The sequence below is a fragment of the Mercenaria mercenaria genome, chromosome 6, assembly GCF_021730395.1.
Source record: "Mercenaria mercenaria strain notata chromosome 6, MADL_Memer_1, whole genome shotgun sequence".
NCBI lineage: Eukaryota > Metazoa > Mollusca > Bivalvia > Venerida > Veneridae > Mercenaria > Mercenaria mercenaria.
In genome coordinates, this window is record NC_069366.1 from 29278291 (window position 1) to 29297819 (window position 19529).

Sequence of the window (19529 nt, forward strand, 5' to 3'; positions counted from 1 at the left end):
CCTGGCTTGGTACTAGCCGTTAAAATAGTTAAACCATTATGATCCGATTTGTTATAGCCAGGAATAATGATTGAATCAACTACTAAATTGTCAACACTGTCACTTATATATGAGTAGAATATTTACTTATTTTTCAGTATATTTATATGCATTTTACATTCATGATACGGTGACAAGTGCTTGTTATTACTATGTTGTAGTAGGAGTGATATTTAAATTATTGATTATCTCTCTTTTAAAGTTTCAGAAAAATGCTCATTTCATGTGACATTACGCATGTTCTTTGTATTACATTGATTGGTGACTTATAGGCCCATTGGTCACACAGGTCACGTTAATAAACACATTTCTTTTCTTATCTTATCTCATATAAAGAAATCGATTCTCGATTGCTTCTTTGTGGAATCTGTCTTCTCCATGTATACTTTCTTTTATTTTCGTTTTGTACTCACCAAACGTCAATAAAACCACCATTTTCGAGGAGATTAAGAACAATTTTTTCTTGCTCTTTGATTATTTATTAAGTTATTATTTTTATAGTAGATGCAAGGCTTCAATGTCCACAAATTATGTTATAATCGTTTAGTATTTTCTTTGTCTTTTTTATACGAAATTCTGGTTCATCTTCGTTTGGACCGTTTATGTTTACCTGTCATTTTATTCTATGATTATAAATACAGGAGTCTAAAATAATATAATTTCGGTCCTCGTCAGTTGCAACGTTTTCAACTTGCTGCTCGAAACTATTTTAGCAGTGAAGCATAGACTCGATGCTCAAGCCTTATCTTCAAGTTTATTTGATATGTACATGACCTTGACAATTTTACCTGGCAACACAGTATTTTAAGAGTTAAAGAATCGGACGCGGACAAGGCACAAACCTTTGACCTTAATGTGTGAACATGACCTTGACCCAGGCTGTATGAAAAATCTTCTAAGGGTCTAGCAGATATGCATCAAACGCGGACACCAAGGTACAAACCGTTGAGTTTAGTAGATATGTTCATGGCGCAAGTCTGTGAACATGACACTGACCCAGGTGTTATTAAAAGACTGAAACGTAGACTGGACACAAAATCCAGTCCTAGCCTAAGTCCTTAGTCTAAGTGCCTAACATTGATCCGGTACAGCTGTGACATAGGGTCGTCCTCAAATCTTTTGCATCGAGTTGTGAGCTGAAGTTCCAAACATTTGGCCGATAAAACTGTGACATAGGGTGGACATTTGATTAAGTTTGATATATCTTTCTAGGGGTTTAAGGTATATAATAATTATAGAAACAAAACTGGACGGACAAGATGGAATAACTTCTTGATAGGGAATATTCTGATTATCTTTATATCAAATTATATTTCACGGATATGAATTTCAAGATAAAACGAAAAGCAAAGACTGTTCATGAATTTATTTTAAGACGTTGTAAAATGTTTTACAACAACATATAAAAGTACAAAGAGAATGAAATCATGTTGCCATTTTAACAACTCCAAGACATTATTTGTGAAAACTTAAAAGTTTGAATTATAGACTAACGATACACTGTCTTCTAAAACCAGCTATAACCATCCCTCAAGTCGAAACAAAGCGGAGACATGTCTTAGAACAAACAATACAGCAGATACAATGTAACAAAATAAAAAAAAAATCAGTTCGTCATGCTAAAGTCTCTACTGAGCACATTTATTGCGCCAATGCTGTATGTTTATGGCGGGTTGTTCTTGTCCCAGCCTGCTGGGTAGTTGAGTGTGTAGCCTGCTGGACAGTTTGGTGTCTGGCAACATTTTCCTGCAGCTGGAGGATCCAGATGGCAAGCGCTTGGTAACTGCCAGTTCAAACACCTGAAATCAAAAATGTTACGAATCTATATTTTGTATTTACCAATGATAATTGATGGTTTGTAACTTTGTAAACTCCTCACATACTAAGTTTTCTTCCTTTAAGGTTGGGACTTTTAACCACAATCGACAAATGACGTGTTTTTCATATAAAATTTCGAAATTTGCCAGTCATGCTTTAAGTCCGATGAATGCCGAATTGCTTCACGAGAATACGTAATCACACGAACATTGCCGAGTTTCATTACGGGTCCACTACATTAACTGGGTGATCATCGAGATGAATCATATAATTCTTAAATCGGATACGAAATCTACTTCACAATTTTAAATCATATCACATTCCATTTCACTCTACGTACATTAGTATCAATATGAAAACTAGATCACATAAATTAATTTACACCGCCCTTCCATTATCTCCCTCCCCCACCAAAAAAGCAACAAAACAACAACAACAAAACGCTTATCTTTCAGATTTCAAAAGCCCGCCTCTATAAAGATAACTTACAAAGCCGCGCAGCTGTACTGTCCTGTTGCAGCATTTACACACTGGCAGTTATACTTGCAACCGTCTTTCCATGTTTGTCCTTGCTGGTACAGCTTGTTGTTATAGAAACAACCCTGTGTGTTTCCTGTATGTTAGAAAATGAATAATGGTATTTGAAGCAGAATAATGTAAATGACTACAGTACTTCTTTATTCAGCACGGTTACAGTTATGCCGAATGACATTTTCTCCTCTTTGAGGCAAAGCTCGTATCTCGCCGTAATGCAAATGACTGATGACGCAAGAACTGATATTACTTCAACACAACAGACTAGTAAGTTACTTATTTTACTGGCAAATTGAATGATACAACATATGTTACAGCTATCCAACGGCAGATTTTACTGATAGAAGAAGCACACTTTACACCTGTCCAGCATCAAACAATGATTGACGTAACAAACATTTCAAAATAACGTTCAGCATGCGACGTCTAAATTCTACTCAGCTATTAGGATTGATACATGACGCATCATCAACATTTGAGACAGACTGACGAAGCTAATGTTATTTAAGCTCAGCGTTGGAGACTGGATGATTACGCACAACAGACATCTGCTCAGTACTGAATATCTTCCAAGCGACAGGATCGCATTAAGCTGCTCTGATTGGCAGCCGCAGTCGAACATATGGTTGAGAAAAGAGAAAGCTTTCTAAAGCACGGACCGTCCAGGCTCGTATGTGGCAGTTTGGTACCAGCTTCATACGGGTTACTAGTATGAAGCACAGCATGCAGGGAAGCAGAATATACACAGTGTTATTATATTTCTAATTTTCTTACTGCCCTTTACTAGTTCCAGTACATTAAAATTACTACATTAATTTAGTGCATCTTTTAACTGACCATCAAAGATTCATCAATACGTGAGATCAGTCTCAATGAATCACAAAAACCACATGTTAAAATACAGGTGTGCCTAATGAGACACAATCACAACACACAACGGAGGCCTCACTAATTACGAAGGTTCAACACAACAAATTAATAGTGAGGTACATTTGAGCCGTGCCATGGGAAAACCAACATAGTGGGTTTGCGACCAGCATGGATCCAGACCAGCCTGCGCATCCGCGCAGTCTGGTCAGGATCCATGCTGTTCGCTTTCAAAGACTATTATTACTAGAGAAACCATTAGCGAACAGCATGGATCCTGACCAGACTGCGCGGATGCGCAGGCTGGTCTGGATCCATGCTGGTCGCAAACCCACTACGTTGGTTTTCTCATGGCACAGCTCATTTAACGTTTATCAAACATCACAAATAACTGACGAATAACTAATGTTTAACACAACAGAGTAACTAGTGAGACACACTTTACAAATACAATTCACAAATCATAAAATGAAGCATTCAATACAGCAAACTGCATAGTGAGGTTCTATTTACGTTTATCAAATATCACAAACTACTGATGATTCGTAATTTACAAATCTTCAACACAACAAACTATTAATGGAGGCACAATTTACATCTGTCAGAGCTATTGAAGAATCCCAAATGATACATGTTCAACACAACAAATAAACTATAGGACCACAATTTACCATTTTTCAAACACAACACAACAATAATGGATGACAAAGTACCGAAAGGTTTAACACAACTGCCTGGATGGAGGTGCTGACGTTACGTCTGTCCATCATAGACACTGAAGGACACTGAAGCATAAATTACCACCTCTCCAAGATGACACCATTACATTCTAAACATAAATCCGATAATAAAGTTGTACACTACTACACACTGTCCACAGAAGCTCAGTTTATTTGTTTCCAACACCGTAAGGTCTCAGATGTAGCACACAAAGAAATTTACAATCCCATACACTTTATACCGGTATAATTTCTAAGTTTCTAACTGACCTGTATTTGTTCCGCTCCCTGATATACCAGATCCTGAAAATACATTACCGTTTAGCTAAACAATGCTTGCAAGACGATTGTTTTGATATTATCCAATTCAAATACATTATTTTTTCCTTAATACACACCAACCTAACTACTTTATAGATGCGTAGGGAATGTCATGTTTCCAAGGCATAGTCCAATATAGGCCCAATATTAGGAACTGTTCGATGAAGTACAAATTAAATCTGCCCGGCATCAAGAACCGTTTGATGAAGTACAAATTACATCTGCCTTTATCAAGAACTGTTCATTGGAACCACAAATTATATATGCACAGCATCAAGAAATAACCGATGAAGCAAAAAGTACATCTGCCCAGCATCGAAAACCAACTGATGAGGTACAAATAACATCTGCCCATCATCAAAAACCTTTCGATGAAGTACACATTAAATCTGCCCGGCATCAAGAACCGTTTGATGAAGTACAAATTACATCTGCCCAACATCAAGAACTATCTGATGAAGCACAAATTACATCTGCCTTTATCAAGAACTGTTCATTGGAACCACAAATTATATATGTCCAGCATCAAGAACTAACTGATGAAGCAGACAGTACATCTGCCCAGCATCGAAAACCAACTGATAAGGTACAAATAACATCTGTCCAGCATCAAAAACCTTTCGATGAAGTACAAATTACAGCTGCAACCATCAAGAAATGTTCGATGAAGCAAAAATTACATCTGCTTAACATCAAGAACTAACTGACGGAGCGTAAGTCGATAAAACATATATACTGTGAAATCATTTAATTTCGTGGGCATGAAATTTTGTGGTTTTGATCAAAATGGCAATTTCGTGGAGATATGAATTCGTGGATTACAACTTTTGAACATAAAGTGAATGGGAATTTTACTTGTTCGTTGGGATTAAATTTCGTGGATTGACTCAACCACGAAATCCACGAAAATTAGTCCCCCATGAATATTAATGATTTCACAGTAATATATCCCAAACATCAAGAATTGATTAAGCACAGATTACATCTGCCAGTGATAATTAAAAAAAGTTTGATAAAGCACGACACAGCATGAATAAATCTTGTTTGTCCTAACATGTAACGTCAGTATAAAATACCCAAAAGTCAATACACATAGTGGGGGGGGGGGGGGGGGGCGAAATTAATGTTTATCTTGGAATGACTTAAGACCATTAACAAATACACACTGACCCGTCATCGTTCCAGTTCCTGATGTACCTGAACCCGTTCCTGAAAATAACATTTCAATGTTAGCATCAGCTTTAGGTAGTGGACCCGTCATGACAATCAACAATTTACGTAATCTCCGTATGCGAGTTCGGCACCTTCCGTTCATTTACGGAAAAGATGAGCGCTTTGAGTTATATTTACATCCGAAGAATGCCGAATTGCCTGACGAGAATACGTAATCACACGGAAATAGACGAGTGTCATTACGGGTCCACTAACATATTTAGTTTGATTTCAATTCAATTAACGATTTTAATTTTACATGCTCCTAATTAAGGTATTGCCACATAGCAATTAAATTCAACATGTAAAGAAACTATTTCATCTTTGAAAGGACTAGGGATTCAACTTTCGGACAAGGAGTGTAGTGTTTCAACATGTACATGGTAAAAGCTAGAAAAGCTGCAGGCATGATAAAACGATTAAACGGTTACCATAGCAACCAAGCCTGCTTAATCTTTATACGATAACATTACACTCACTTTCGAGATATAATAAATTCATATTTTTTTTTATTTTTCCGTCATTTCTTTGACCATTTGTAAAGACATTCCGTTACCTTACAATTATGAACTAACTGTCCAGCAATTTAATGTGGTTATTCCTGCTGGACATTTATTAATGTCTTAAACTAAAACAATGACACTGAAATCGAAATTAATGGGACAATAGTATTTGTACGTTAGTACAATAAAGTATGAATGTCGGAAAAAACAACCTCCAGTTCCGGTTCCTCCAGTTCCGGTACCTGCACCAGTACAGTCGGGTACACCACAACATTGTCCTGCAGGTTTCCTTAACACGCATCCAGCTGGCAATGAGTAGGTTGGACATCTAGAAATATTAAATGAGCCATGCCATGAGAAAACCAACATAGTGGGTTTGCGACCAGCATGGATCCACACCAGCCTGCGCATCCGCGCAGTCTGGTCAGGATCCATGCTGTTCGCTAACAGTTTCTTTAATTGCAATAGGCTTTGAAAGCGAACAGCAAGGATCCTGACCAGACTGCGCGGATGCGCAGGCTGGTCTGGATCCATGCTGGTCGCAAACCCACTATGTTGGTTTTCTCATGGCACGGCTCAAATGACAGATTCATGAGTAGAGTCGTCTTATTCAGTCAGGGTGCGTACCTTAAGGTGCACAGTTTTTATCTCATTTTTGCAACTAATTTAAAATTTAATAAAATAATATTGAATACTTTCCATATAAATAGTCCAAGTTTTTGAAATGATCTCTTACGGGTGCTTCAGGCATTTCAAGAGCATGAATTGTTCTTTTTTGGTTCAAACATATTTATTCCCAGAAAATAAAGTATAAACACTAATACATATGTCATATACTTTGGTTAAAGCAACACAGGAAAGGGTAAGAATGGCAGACAAGTCTTATAGAATTCTTCTCCTTCTTCTGTTCTTGTTTGAAAAGTGACCAGATATGCTCTTTACAACTGTTAATTGAATTCGGCTTCTTCTTTGAGATAATCTACATAAAACTGTACCAGTTTAGAGGACATTCGTTTTCAGAGAAAGGAGGGATGTCATCAAATAACATTGCGCCGCTAAACCAGTCAATATTTATCTGATCTCACCTGTCAACACATCTGTAGAATCCAGTCTGTCCATTAACACATGTACAATTATAGTCACAGCCATCTACCCATTCGTCATTGGCACCGTAGTATTTGCCCTTGTAGACGCATCCACCGCCTGAAAATTGTTTTTAACGTTACATTAAAAGCTGAAATATTACAATTTAGTTGTGTTTGCAGGAATAAGAAAAATGAAATAGAAGACCATGGTTTAATGTTTTATCTGATGAATTTCAACGAGTATAAACAGAACTAAAACTCACTCAAAATCATTAAGTTAGTGCCGTCAATGTAAAAAAAATAGAGTCTATAAAACTTTATTTTTTCACAGAATTATTGCTTTTATTTTTACAATTTACACACAGTTAAAGACAAGTCAGCGTTATTTTCTTTACAACACAGATACATGCAAATATCATTTAACGATTTCAAAACACATTACTTACTAAATCCCGTGAAACCCGAGCCCGGTGCTGCAGTCTGGAAACCAGTGATGCTTCCACCCCCAGTTCCTGTACCTGTACCGGTCATACCTGTATGCAGATAAACAACACTGTTTTATACAGAACAACAAATTTTACTCGGTTACTCGGATTAAAATAATAAAATTATCTATTCAGAGAATGATGAACACAATCTTTCATTGTTTTATTATGATAACAGATGAACCTTTCTCATAGGAAGCCACTTTTTAAGCTAACTTCCAAACTTTAACTTCTTGTTCTGATTTTATTTGTTTGAACGGTTCAACAGACATGTAGCCACAATAGATTACAAGTAAGAGACGCAATATATGTACAAGCAACTAACATGAGCTATTTTATAATCGTCAATTGTCGTTATCCAGTAATTTTGGTTTAACTTTGAGTTCAGAGCTTTAAAACTGGGCTGTAATTAGCCTCATCTTTCTTCGGTCCCTTTTTATGGTTTATAAAGAATTATGTCCAGTAAACACGAGAACAAAAATTAAGGACTCGTGACACTTTAATAAAACTACAAAACATGTGTGAGATTGTGCTCGAATTAAAAAACATGTGAACATACCACAATAGCCACAGAATCGTGCACAGTTCTTCTTTGCCCAGTCAATATAAGGATCTACGCATGCGGCCTGTGTGTACTCCGCACAGTTAGTCTGTACATCCACGCATGATCCACTTGTTCCAGTGCCTAGAAAGTTGTAATAAAATCATTAATATCTTGTAAACGACTCTTTTTTAAACACTGATAAAACTTGAAACATTGCTAGCAAGGTGAAGTTGATTTTTGCTTGCGATAATGTGCATTATAAAATTTATGCCTTCACGGAATAAATCTTAACTCGGTATTTATGTTTTGACTATTTATGTGTCTGAAATATTTCATTTCTTTTGAATGAATACAGAAGAGTTCAAATCTCACCTGTCATTCCAGTGCCAGTGCCTGTTCCGGTGCCTCCAGTGCCAGTGCCCGTTCCAGTTCCTGTACCACCAGTGCCAGTTCCGGTGCCAGTTCCTCCGGTTCCAGTTCCGGTTCCGGTTCCACTACCTACATTGGAAAATACAACAGTCATCATTATACAACCGAAATTAATGAATCTCTAAAAGTTTACTGAGATGTAAAACAAACAAATGGTGTTAAGAACTTAAAAGCAGTAGGTGAACAAATGTGTACAATCAAGATCAAAGGACGGAATGCAAGAATCAAAGGACGGAATGCAAGAATTAGTTAATGTTTTTCGAGACAATGGAACAGAACTGAAATATTTGAAAGATTACCAGAGATATCAAAAGGCAAACCTGAAAGAGTTGTAAAACATATTTCTATGAGATAAAATTCAGAGTGAAGTAAGTAAATGTATAAATATCTTTTGTGTGTGTTTATAGGTGTTACAAAATATGTGTTTTAAGCGCTTCACGTACCACACTTGTTGCAGTATTTGCGACAGTTGGCATTTACCCAGCCGTCATATTGCGGATCTGTGCACACGGTACTACTGTATTGATCACAGTTGGGTACGGTGTCTTTGCATTCTCCAGAAATTACTCCACCAGTGCTACCACTTAGAGGGTTTGTACCTTTTTAAAAAGAAAAACACATAAAATAAATTTATAAAAAGGAAGTCACATAAAATGAATTGACTATACAACTGTCTAAAAATAAAATTTCATTGATTGAAAAACAGGAATGTGCAGTACAATAGTCTTAAAAAATAAACACTCAAAAAGAACAAAAACTTAGTGGATACTGGTAACGTATTTGTATATATCTGTATTATAGCGTTTTGTCATCTCAGAACACAATCGGAATAGTGCTTCTTTATTTCATTGCACCTATGGTTTTTTTTTCGCTGAAGTTAAGGTGGAATGCGCCCCAAATTTTTTTGCCGAATATTGTCCTGAAATTTATACGGTACAAAATTCAGGATATATGCGATTGAGTTCTGGTTTTAGTTTGTCGCCATATTGTTCCTGTTTTTTACTATTGTGTCACAAACATGGCCCCTGACGTCAGTTTTTGTGCAACGCCCAGCTCCGAGTGTTTTCGGCATTTTTCCTTTCCTGCGCTCTGAATGTCATATAAATGAAAAATACAAAGTAATGTTCATTTTGCATACAGAAAATACAGCTAAATGCTACAAAATTCAGCGAAATAAGATATACACTTAGGACGTCAGAGACGATATTATGACGTCAGAACGGAAAAACTTACATCAAGTTTTGCTATAAATTTTGCCTTAAAATCCAGTTTATAAAAAATCGGCTCGATGAAAAAACGTACAATTTTGGTATGTTGTTTCGCAATGTGTGTACGTCTAGTAGACACATAAATACTTAGGGGTCACCGACTTCATTTTTACGCAATATAATATAACTTTACCCCTACCTCCACATAGTTTGAGGCTATATGACGTTAGAGTTAAAAAGAATGTGTTTTCAGCTTACACAACTCACGTTCGTGTTAAAAGCGAGATGTATTTATTATAAAAATTGTTCACGATACATTCGATCTGAACTGCAGGTGCCATGTACTAGTGAAAGGAAACACCTCGGGAGTAATTTGTTTTTTTTTATTTAAGATACTTTTAAAGATTTTTATTCGACACTTTCTACAAAATATATCGAATACAAGTGTATTTCTTTCAATAAATGAACCGATTTGAAACAAAATAAATAGAAAAGTGCATCAATTTTCCGTCCTGTAAATTTTGGAAAATTTAAAATATAAAAAAAGGTGTTAGACTGAGGACTAAAACCCACAATCCCGAGATTGATGACTAATCATTTTGTCCCCGCAGCTACTTGCACATGCGATATTTTTTTTAAATCATCAAGAATACTTACACATTAGTTATTTCTCTATTGAGGGCCAGGTCAATACTTATGGCCAATATCCACTTTTTACTATCCATTGGTTATTCCTAATGAGGTTTTCAAAATGCAGATTCAAAGCTTGAAGACTAGATGTCATTTCTGTTACAAACCTTCTTAGTTTAATGCAAAATGCTAACTTAGCTTTGTAAAAAAAGCTAGTATGCGGTCAATTGACGATCTAATTTCATGAAAAATGATACTTATACATGTTTTAAATATATATTTAGAAATTTCGTTCATATGTTATTTTATGATATGAATGGTTTGCCTGATTTTACCAGAAATATTTATCAACGCATGTCGGACTGTTGCTCCATTTCCCATGTAAAATCAGCACGAAAATAGTATACCAGATCCTATATCTCATATGAAATTAATATTTTTACACGGATTAATTTATTGTGAATCATGAAACAAATTCTACCAATTCAGACATCAATCTCCACATCTTATTCATGCGAGATTATGAGCTGAGAGAAGAGTCTGTTCTACACGCATAATGCGGAGCAACTGGTATCATTTATTTCACATCCTTGGTAAACGACCAGCGAATAAAGTCCTGACCTTCCGCACGAGAAAGACAAAGAGACAAAGACAGTGATGTCATAGTAAGGCACTGTACCTAGTCCAGCTAATAGACTTTATTCTTTAAGGATAGATCTTCAGATGACGATAAAGTATTGCAGTTGGCCAGACGCAGAGAATCTATTCTTGAGACAGCCTTTTTATAACAACAAAGCACAACCGCTGATCCGATGCAAATAATTCATTTATTAGCGGGAACCTTTTGATCAAGTGCAGTTACAAACTCTTAGTAATAAATACTAGAAACTATGTTAGAAAACCCTCACCAGTTGCAGATGAGTACGGAAATTTAGTAAATGCCATTCCTGTTTCTCCGGATGCCCTGGATTTAGAAACTGTAGTTTCGTGTTCACAATCTGAACACTTAAATTTAAATAATCATAAGTAATATCAAGGAAATGTCGTTTACATGATTTACACCCTTTATCAAATATCTCATATTTCATATCTACAATACTTCTTTTCAGAACATGTCTGTAATCACCTGAATGTTTCAATTTATTACATGTTTTTTTTTTTTTTTTTTTTTTTTTTTTAAAGAAAATCAACTTTTTCTTTTACACTTTCTTAGCAAATCTCACCATATGTCTCTCAATACTTCATGTCGATTCATTTCATCAATTCATTCTCAATGTACCGTATATACATGCAGCTTCGCATATTAGTACTTTTTAAATTATTTTGTTAAATAAACGACGATTAAGCGTGTCATTTCTTCATGGGGTAGGGGTAAAATATCGTCAAATATTGAAAAATATAAGTCGGTGACCCCTAAGTATTTATGTGTCTACTAGACGTTCACACATTGCGAAACAACATACCAAAATTGTACGTTTTTTTATCGAGCCGATTTTTTATAAACTGGATTTTAAGGCAAAATTTGTAACAAAACTTGATGTAAGTTTTTCCGTTCTGACGTCACAATATCGTCTCTGACGTCCTAAGCTTAAACCTTATTTCGCTGAATTTTGTACCATTGAGTAGCATTTTCTGAATGCAACGTGATAATTATTTTGTATTTTTCATTCACATGACTTCCAGAGCGCAGGAAAGGAAAAATGCCAAAAGCACTCGGAACCGGGCGTTGCACGAAAACTGACGTCAGGGGCCATGTTTCGGACATAACAGCAAAAACCACGAACAATATGGCGACAAAGTAAAACTGGAACTCAATCGCATATATCTTGAATTTTGTACAGTAAAAATTTGAGGACGAAATTCGGCAAAAAATTTGGGGCGCATTCCACCTTAATGAGCAAGAAAGAGTACTGATAATTGATAAAGGGGAAGAACTCGGTTTATCTGTTTATTTTAGCCATATGTCTTTTAGATTAAAATAAAACATTCCAAAACAAGTCAATTGTAGGTATGCATAGAATTTTTTAAAAAATGTTAAAATTGCTTAAGTTTTATATATAAGGAAATGCATTTCTGTTTGGTATCCATGGCGCAGATCAATTATCTTTGGTACAATTTGAGCTTCTATGAAAGGATATTACCAGGATATTGGAATTCATAAAAAAAATTTTTGTGAAAAATTATAGGAATTACTTCAACAGGTGTTCATGAATATTTCAGTTTAATTTAAGTTGTAGTTTGTATAACACCGAGTTTAAATTAGTAAACATTTACATACAAAACTCAAGGGGCATAAAAATGATGAAAAATGTATCGTGTTTTATAATTTATATTTCAGTGAGTTATTATTCGTATCATTTATTTGAGTCGCTCGAAATATATATAAAAGATTACCTCCTCCGCAATATCCACAATATTTGGCACAGTTCTGTTGAGCCCAGCCCTTGTAGTTAGCTCCGCAAATGTATGATCCGTAGCCGGCGCAGTTGCCGATTGCATCCTTGCATGTGCCCAGAGATGAAGTGGGGTCACACTTAAGTACCTGGCAACAAGCGTCATTCGGATCCTGTGCAAAATGACATCCGTTGGGGACAGAGGCAATTCGCTGACACCTTTAAAAGTTATCCACAGTACATTGATGGAAACAGTTAAATATTTTAAAATTCTAAAATGCACAGAAATATACAAAAGGTTGATGCACATGAATACGCAAAAGGAACGTCAGCTTGACGCAAGTAAACACCCAAAAGGAATGTAAGGTTGACGCAAATAAACACCCAAAAGGAATGTAAGGTTGACGCAAATAAACACCCAAAAGGAATGTAAGGTTGACGCAAATAAACACCCAAAACGAATGTAAGGTTGATGCACATGAATACGCAAAAGGAACGTCAGCTTGACGCAAATAAACACCCAAAAGAAATGCAAGGTTGACGCAAATAAACACCCCAAAAGAATGTAAGGTTGATGCAAATAAACACCCGAAAGGAATGTAAGGTTGACGCAAATAAACACCCGAAAGGAATGTAAGGTTGACGCAAATAAACACCCGAAAGGAATGTAAGGTTGACGCAAATAAACATCCAAAAGGAATGTAAGGTTGGCGCAAAAAAACACCCAAAACGAATGTAAGGTTGACGCAAATAAACATCCAAAAGGTATATAAGGTTGACGCAAATAAACACCCCAAAAGAATGTAAGGTTGACGCAAATAAACATCCGAAAGGAATGTAAGGTTGACGCAAATAAACATCCAAAAGGAATGTGAGGTTGACGCAAATAAACATCCAAAAGGAATGTAAGGTTGGCGCAAAAAAACACCCAAAACGAATGTAAGGTTGATGCAAAGAATGTAAGGTTGGTGTACATGCATACGCAAAAGGTGTATAAGGTTGATGCACATGAATAAAACAAAATTGTTTTTCATATTATAGCTTTAAACAATTTATAAAATTTGTCGTTCCTTAAAGTTTCTCTCATTATATTATCAGTAAACATTTTACTGCATATAAGCTGGAATAAATGTTTTCGATGTTGTTGTTGTTGTTGAATAAGCATTTCCTTCATAGCAACTGGTAATAAATTGACAACATTTCGGATGTAGAATAACCGTTAGTTACACACAGAATGTACAATATGGTTCAAATTTCCTAATCTTTCTAACATAAATTGTAAGCTTCCCACCTTTCTGTGCATCTGTACATTCCTTTAGTAGCATCAGTACACTCACATTCATAGTCGCATCCATCTTGCCATGTATTACCTTGCTGGTAAACTTGTCCCTTGTACAGACAAGCGCCTACAATAAAAGTAAACTTGAGTATAGCGCTTGCCACTTATAGCAAACTTTTAAGATAACTCCTTAATCAAAAGTAACTTATCCACTATAAACTTAATACAGCTGCAGACTTTTGTTATCTTTTTACACCATTATTGTTTGTTTTTATTAGAATTAGATTTTTTTAGTAAGACCGAATGAAAAGAACGCACTGCAATACAAACAGGAAACGATTTTGTATATAGTATAGAGGGTCAAAAGTCATACTTCCGTATCCGGTCTTCGCTAAGCTTGTTGGATCAACATTTGGTGGACGTCCATAGCCTACGAAGGATCCAGTGAAACCCTGGACTCCTTGTCCGGTTCCCTGGCATTGAGGTACTCTGCAACACTGGGGATCCTTGGGATCAGCTACAAATGTGCATGTTGAGGGAACGTTATCATATTTAGGACATCTGTAACAACAGAACAATATTTAAAACGAAGTAGAATGACACAAATAGTTGTCATTTTTTGTTTTATATGAAGGTGCTTATGTGTACAGTATTTCGGTAATGATGTATATTTATCGTATACCGTTTTTAACAATAAACAGCCAAAGACGATATTCTGGTTCGTCTTTTTTTTTCTGGTATGCAGAGAAGCTAAAAAATGTATCAAAATACTATACTCGCACATATTTTCGCGGGATCAAAATTTCACGAATTTGGACTTTTGAGTATGTTCACGAGGTTTAATATTCGCGAAATTGTAAAAACGGTTTCCTGCTTAAATTAGAATTATAGTAATGGTGAACATTTACGAGAGGAATAATTTTAGCGAGATGTTTGGCCTCGCGAATATAGTGAAAATTAAACCCTCGCGAAAAATTCTGCTTTTACAGTAGGTGAGGAAGAAGTTGGTGGTTTTCCAATAAAATTGTTTACACCTCTGATGAAAACCAACATAAGAAAGTCATAAATAATGCCATATTTTGATGACTACTATACGAAAACTGACAATAAGATTTAAGAATGTCAGACTAGCACATGTACACGAATTTGGACAACTAGGTTGAATACCAAACTGAGCAAAGTTAATGTTTCACCTGTCAGTACACTGGTAATACTGGTTGGAAGCATCCTCACATCTACAGGTCAGTCCACAACCATCATTCCATACTTCTCCTTGTCTGTGGTAATATCCCTGGTACTTACAGAACGCTAAAATACAGTATATACATGAGAATAACAATGGTTTGCATTGGCATATCTGTTGTTTTTTAATATGAAAAACAGGCGTAATAAAGCATTTTCTTGTGTTTAAAGCAGGCAACAGAAAGCACCTTACCCAAAACATTTGACAGAAACGTGTTTTTTTCATGATATAATGTAGTGGATGACCAACCCGGCCATGTGACTTTTTGATATCTAGTTTTGAGCTAGGGTTGAATATCGAGCCAGCTCGAAGATCGAAATTAAGCTGGCCAGAAATTTAATTTCGATTTTCGATCTTCGAGTTGGCTCGAAATTCAACCCCAGCTCGAAATTCAACATTTTCGAAATCTGAATTTCGATCTTCGAGCTGGCTCGAAATTCAGACCCAGCTCGAAATTAAACTTTTTCGAAAATCTGAATATTGATCTTCGAGCTGGCTCGAAATTCAACCCCAGCTCGAAATTCAACTTTTTGAAAATCTGAATATCGATCTTCGAGCTGGCTCGAAATTCAACCCCAGCTAGAAATTCTACTTTTTCAAAATCTGAATATCGATCTTCGAGCTGGCTCGAAATTCAACTCCAGCTCGAAATTCAACTTTTCAAAATCTGAATATCGATCTTCGAGCTGGCTCAAAATTCAACCCCAGCACGATATTCAACTTTTTGAAAATCTGAATTTCGAACTTCGAGCTGGCTCGATATTCAACCCCAGCTCGAAATTCAACTTTTTGAAAATCTGAATTTCGATCTTCGAGCTGGCTCGAAATTGAAGCCCAGCTCGAAATTCAACTTTTTGAAAATCTGAATTTCGATCTTCGACTTTATATCAGAATTTCGATCTTCGAGCTGGCTCGAAATTCAACCCAGCTCGAAATTCAACTTTTTGAAAATCAGAATATCGATCTTCGAGCTGGCTCGAAATTCAACCCCAGCTCGAAATTCAACTTTTTGAAAATCTGAATTTCGACCTTCGGGCTGGCTCGAAATTCAACCCCAGCTCGAAATTCAACTTTTTCAAAATCTGAATATCGATCTTCGAGCTGGCTCGAAATTCAACCCCAACTCGAAATTCAACTTTTTGAAAATCTGAATTTCGATCTTCGAGCTGGCTCGAAATTCAAGCCCAGCTCGAAATTCAACTTTTTGAAAATCTGAATTTCGATCTTCGAGCTGGCTAGAAGTTCAAAGCAAGCACAAAATTGATACTCAATGTTGAATTTCGATCTTCGAGCTGGCTCGCAGTTTAAAGCTGGCTAGAAATTTAATTTCCATTTTCGATCTTCGATGTCAGTGCCAACTTCTCGATGCTGATTTAGGTAGCATTTTGCCTATATTACCTTTATAGATAAAGAGTGTCGAAGATAGAGAAATGAAAACAGTACATACTTCTGTCAAATAATACAGGTTTATATAATTATTTTACTAAAAATTACCTGCCCCAGCCACAGGTGTTGTCTGGGCAAACAATGGTGCAATTGTGGTGACAGGTTTGGTGAAATCACACTTGATCGTCTTGCAACACGAGTCACTAGGATCTGTTATAAGACTGCACTGTGGTGGAATATTCGTGTAAGCTGTGCATCTGTAATACAAGTCAATATACTGGAACTGCATCGGTAGAAAATATATGTAATATAGGTTTCATGAAAGATCTTTCACTCCTATCCAATAATTAACCTTTTATAACAGTTTAAAACGATACTGTGTTTAACATTTCTTCAGATATTTTTCAGCGATTGAATATGTCAAGATAGGAATTAAATAAACAATTATATACCGATAAAGAAACATTGAATTACCTTTCAGTACACCTGTACTGGCCCGCACTGGCATCGACACATTCGCAGCGGTATGTACAACCCTGATCCCAAGTCTGACCCTGCATGTAGACCTTTCCATTGTATGCACAGCCTCCTTAATTACAGAAAATGAAGCCACGTATACCATACCTACATGTTATATGCTATACAAAATCTGTTTAACTGATTTCATAACTTGAGATAGTAAACAGATTAGAAAATCTGGAAGGTAGAATTGGAGACAAAATATATAGCTGCTTCACTTATGTGTTAACATTACACAGATAGTATGCAAGAATACGCAACTTACTTCCTGATCCTGTAATGCCGACTGGCTGACCAGGAATAGGTGTTGGGTTCATTCCACTGGTTCCGGAACCAATGGATGGCATTACTGGACGACCGTATCCAGTAAATCCCTTGCCGTATGTTGGAATGGGTACCACAGAAGAACCACTAGTTCCGGTTCCGGTGCCCGGTGTACATACGGGTTGTTTGCAGCACGGATCGTTGGGGTTATCCTGCATTTGGCATGATGAAGGGAGGTTGGTGAAGGTTGGGCATCTACAGGTATATTCAAAAAGCAATTTCTTCCCTTGTATGAGTACAAATATCATACTAAGTAAAGATGTTTTCTACAGTATGATTTTGACATTTTTAAGATTTTATTACATACACTAGCTAACGTTGCATCTTAGTTTGAATTACGGACTGAAAAACTCCCCCCGCAAAATATAAACAATGTACTTTAATAACCTTAATATGATTTGTAATCAATAAGATAAAACATTTCAGAATTGTAAGTAATCCACAATGTTAAAAATTACGCTCTTTCTAAAAGAGAGTACATACTTGGGTGTACATTTGTACTGGCCAGTGCTGGCATCATTACATACACAGGTATAGTCACATCCATCATCCCATCGACGTCCAGCCGAATACAGGGTTCCCTTGTACAAACAACCATCTGTTGTTAACAATAGAGTATAGTTAATAACAAGATCACATGTCAGTATATATGTCTCTATTAATATTTAACCGGATGTATGTCATAATGTTCTAAAATTGGGATAAGAGTCCCGTGTATGCGGGCTTTACACCTGCCACGCTAAAGAACCAGGGAAACTTCTGGAATTGGAGCGTCTGCTGTATGTTGCACTATCCCCCCACTAACATTACTAACAGTCTTCTGGAGGAGCCTCCCATATGGGTTACCGGTGGCGACTATAAATAAACTTATATACAAATAAACAATGTATGTCTTAAACATAATCGGTTTGCCGATACTGGTCAGATAATCCAGTGCTTATTGGGATAGGATCAAACATCAAAAGATATCGGTTAGCCGACACTGGCCCAATATAGAAATGCTTGCTGGGTTAGTATCAAAGTAATATCTTTCCTTATTACTTGGTCTGTTATCACATGACTTACTGAGGGCCCCAGTGATTTGTCCTGGCTGTGCTGTTGGTATCATTCCTGGGGCCAATGTCTGACCTGGTGCCGGTGTTACCATGGGTGACGGAACTGGATATCCACCAATAGTGCCTGGAACTGTCTGTGACCCAGTAAATGTACCTCCTGTTCCTGAACACTGGATTTTGGGACAACAATCTCCCTGAGCTTTCACTTGTGTACAGCCAAGAGGTAGATTAACAACATCTGCACATCTGAACAAATACAATAACAACATTTTTGCATCTGAACAAATAGATTAATAACATCTGTTAATCTGAACTAATAGATTAAAACATCTGTACATCGGAACAAAGTGACAAACATCAGTACATCTGAACAAACAGAAAAACTGTTCTTTCCATCTGAACAAATACTTGTAGATTAATAACATATGTACATGTACATCTGAACAAACAGATTAACAACATCTGTACATCTGAACAAATAGATAAAGATTGTATGTACATGTATATCTGAACAAATAGATTAACAACACAAGTTCATCTGAACGAATAGATTTAACAACATCTGCACGTCTGTCCAAATATTGTAAATCATTTAACACATTACACTAATAGATGAAGCTCCCTATGGAAGAAAGGTAAAGGCAGAACCTCGAGATACAACAAACAGAAAAAAGCTTTAAAAGCTGATATTGCACTTGTAAAAATGTACACAACATGTTCGCCGACTGGGTACCATAAATGTAGCAGTACAAGAATCAGAATAAACTAGAGCTATCACTAAATGTAATTAATACCCCCACAACAAGCCTAGTCTGAACAAGAGTGCCAGAATGTCACAATATACGCCCGTCACAGCAAATTTCTTTACTATAGCACCTGTATTTGCAAATGGAATTTTAATTTTGTGGTTGTTTAGTAATCATTGTAAGTCTTTTG

General features: G+C 36.3%; 1 protein-coding gene across 3 annotated transcripts in view; it reads right to left on the reverse strand.

The window, feature by feature from the left end:
* Positions 1 to 1391: 1391 nt before the first annotated feature.
* The window catches only part of LOC123550590 (uncharacterized), a 37213-nt gene continuing 19075 nt past the window's right edge, over positions 1392 to 19529 (reverse strand). The window contains exons 24-42 of one of the 3 annotated variants that reach the window (XM_053545501.1): positions 18604 to 18839; positions 18022 to 18136; positions 17480 to 17733; positions 17170 to 17284; positions 16804 to 16952; positions 15260 to 15374; positions 14440 to 14627; positions 14079 to 14193; positions 12789 to 13006; positions 9000 to 9155; positions 8500 to 8625; positions 8143 to 8268; positions 7545 to 7631; positions 7099 to 7216; positions 6226 to 6341; positions 5469 to 5507; positions 4248 to 4280; positions 2347 to 2470; positions 1392 to 1838 (exon numbers count right to left, since the gene is read on the reverse strand). In XM_053545501.1, coding sequence (XP_053401476.1) covers positions 1703 to 1838; positions 2347 to 2470; positions 4248 to 4280; positions 5469 to 5507; positions 6226 to 6341; positions 7099 to 7216; positions 7545 to 7631; positions 8143 to 8268; positions 8500 to 8625; positions 9000 to 9155; positions 12789 to 13006; positions 14079 to 14193; positions 14440 to 14627; positions 15260 to 15374; positions 16804 to 16952; positions 17170 to 17284; positions 17480 to 17733; positions 18022 to 18136; positions 18604 to 18839 — 2566 coding nt within the window. In that variant the 3' untranslated portion in view covers positions 1392 to 1702. The remainder of the gene's footprint in view (positions 1839 to 2346; positions 2471 to 4247; positions 4281 to 5468; positions 5508 to 6225; positions 6342 to 7098; positions 7217 to 7544; positions 7632 to 8142; positions 8269 to 8499; positions 8626 to 8999; positions 9156 to 12788; positions 13007 to 14078; positions 14194 to 14439; positions 14628 to 15259; positions 15375 to 16803; positions 16953 to 17169; positions 17285 to 17479; positions 17734 to 18021; positions 18137 to 18603; positions 18840 to 19529) is intronic. The other 2 variants (XM_053545502.1, XM_053545503.1) reach the window with 2 other exon arrangements.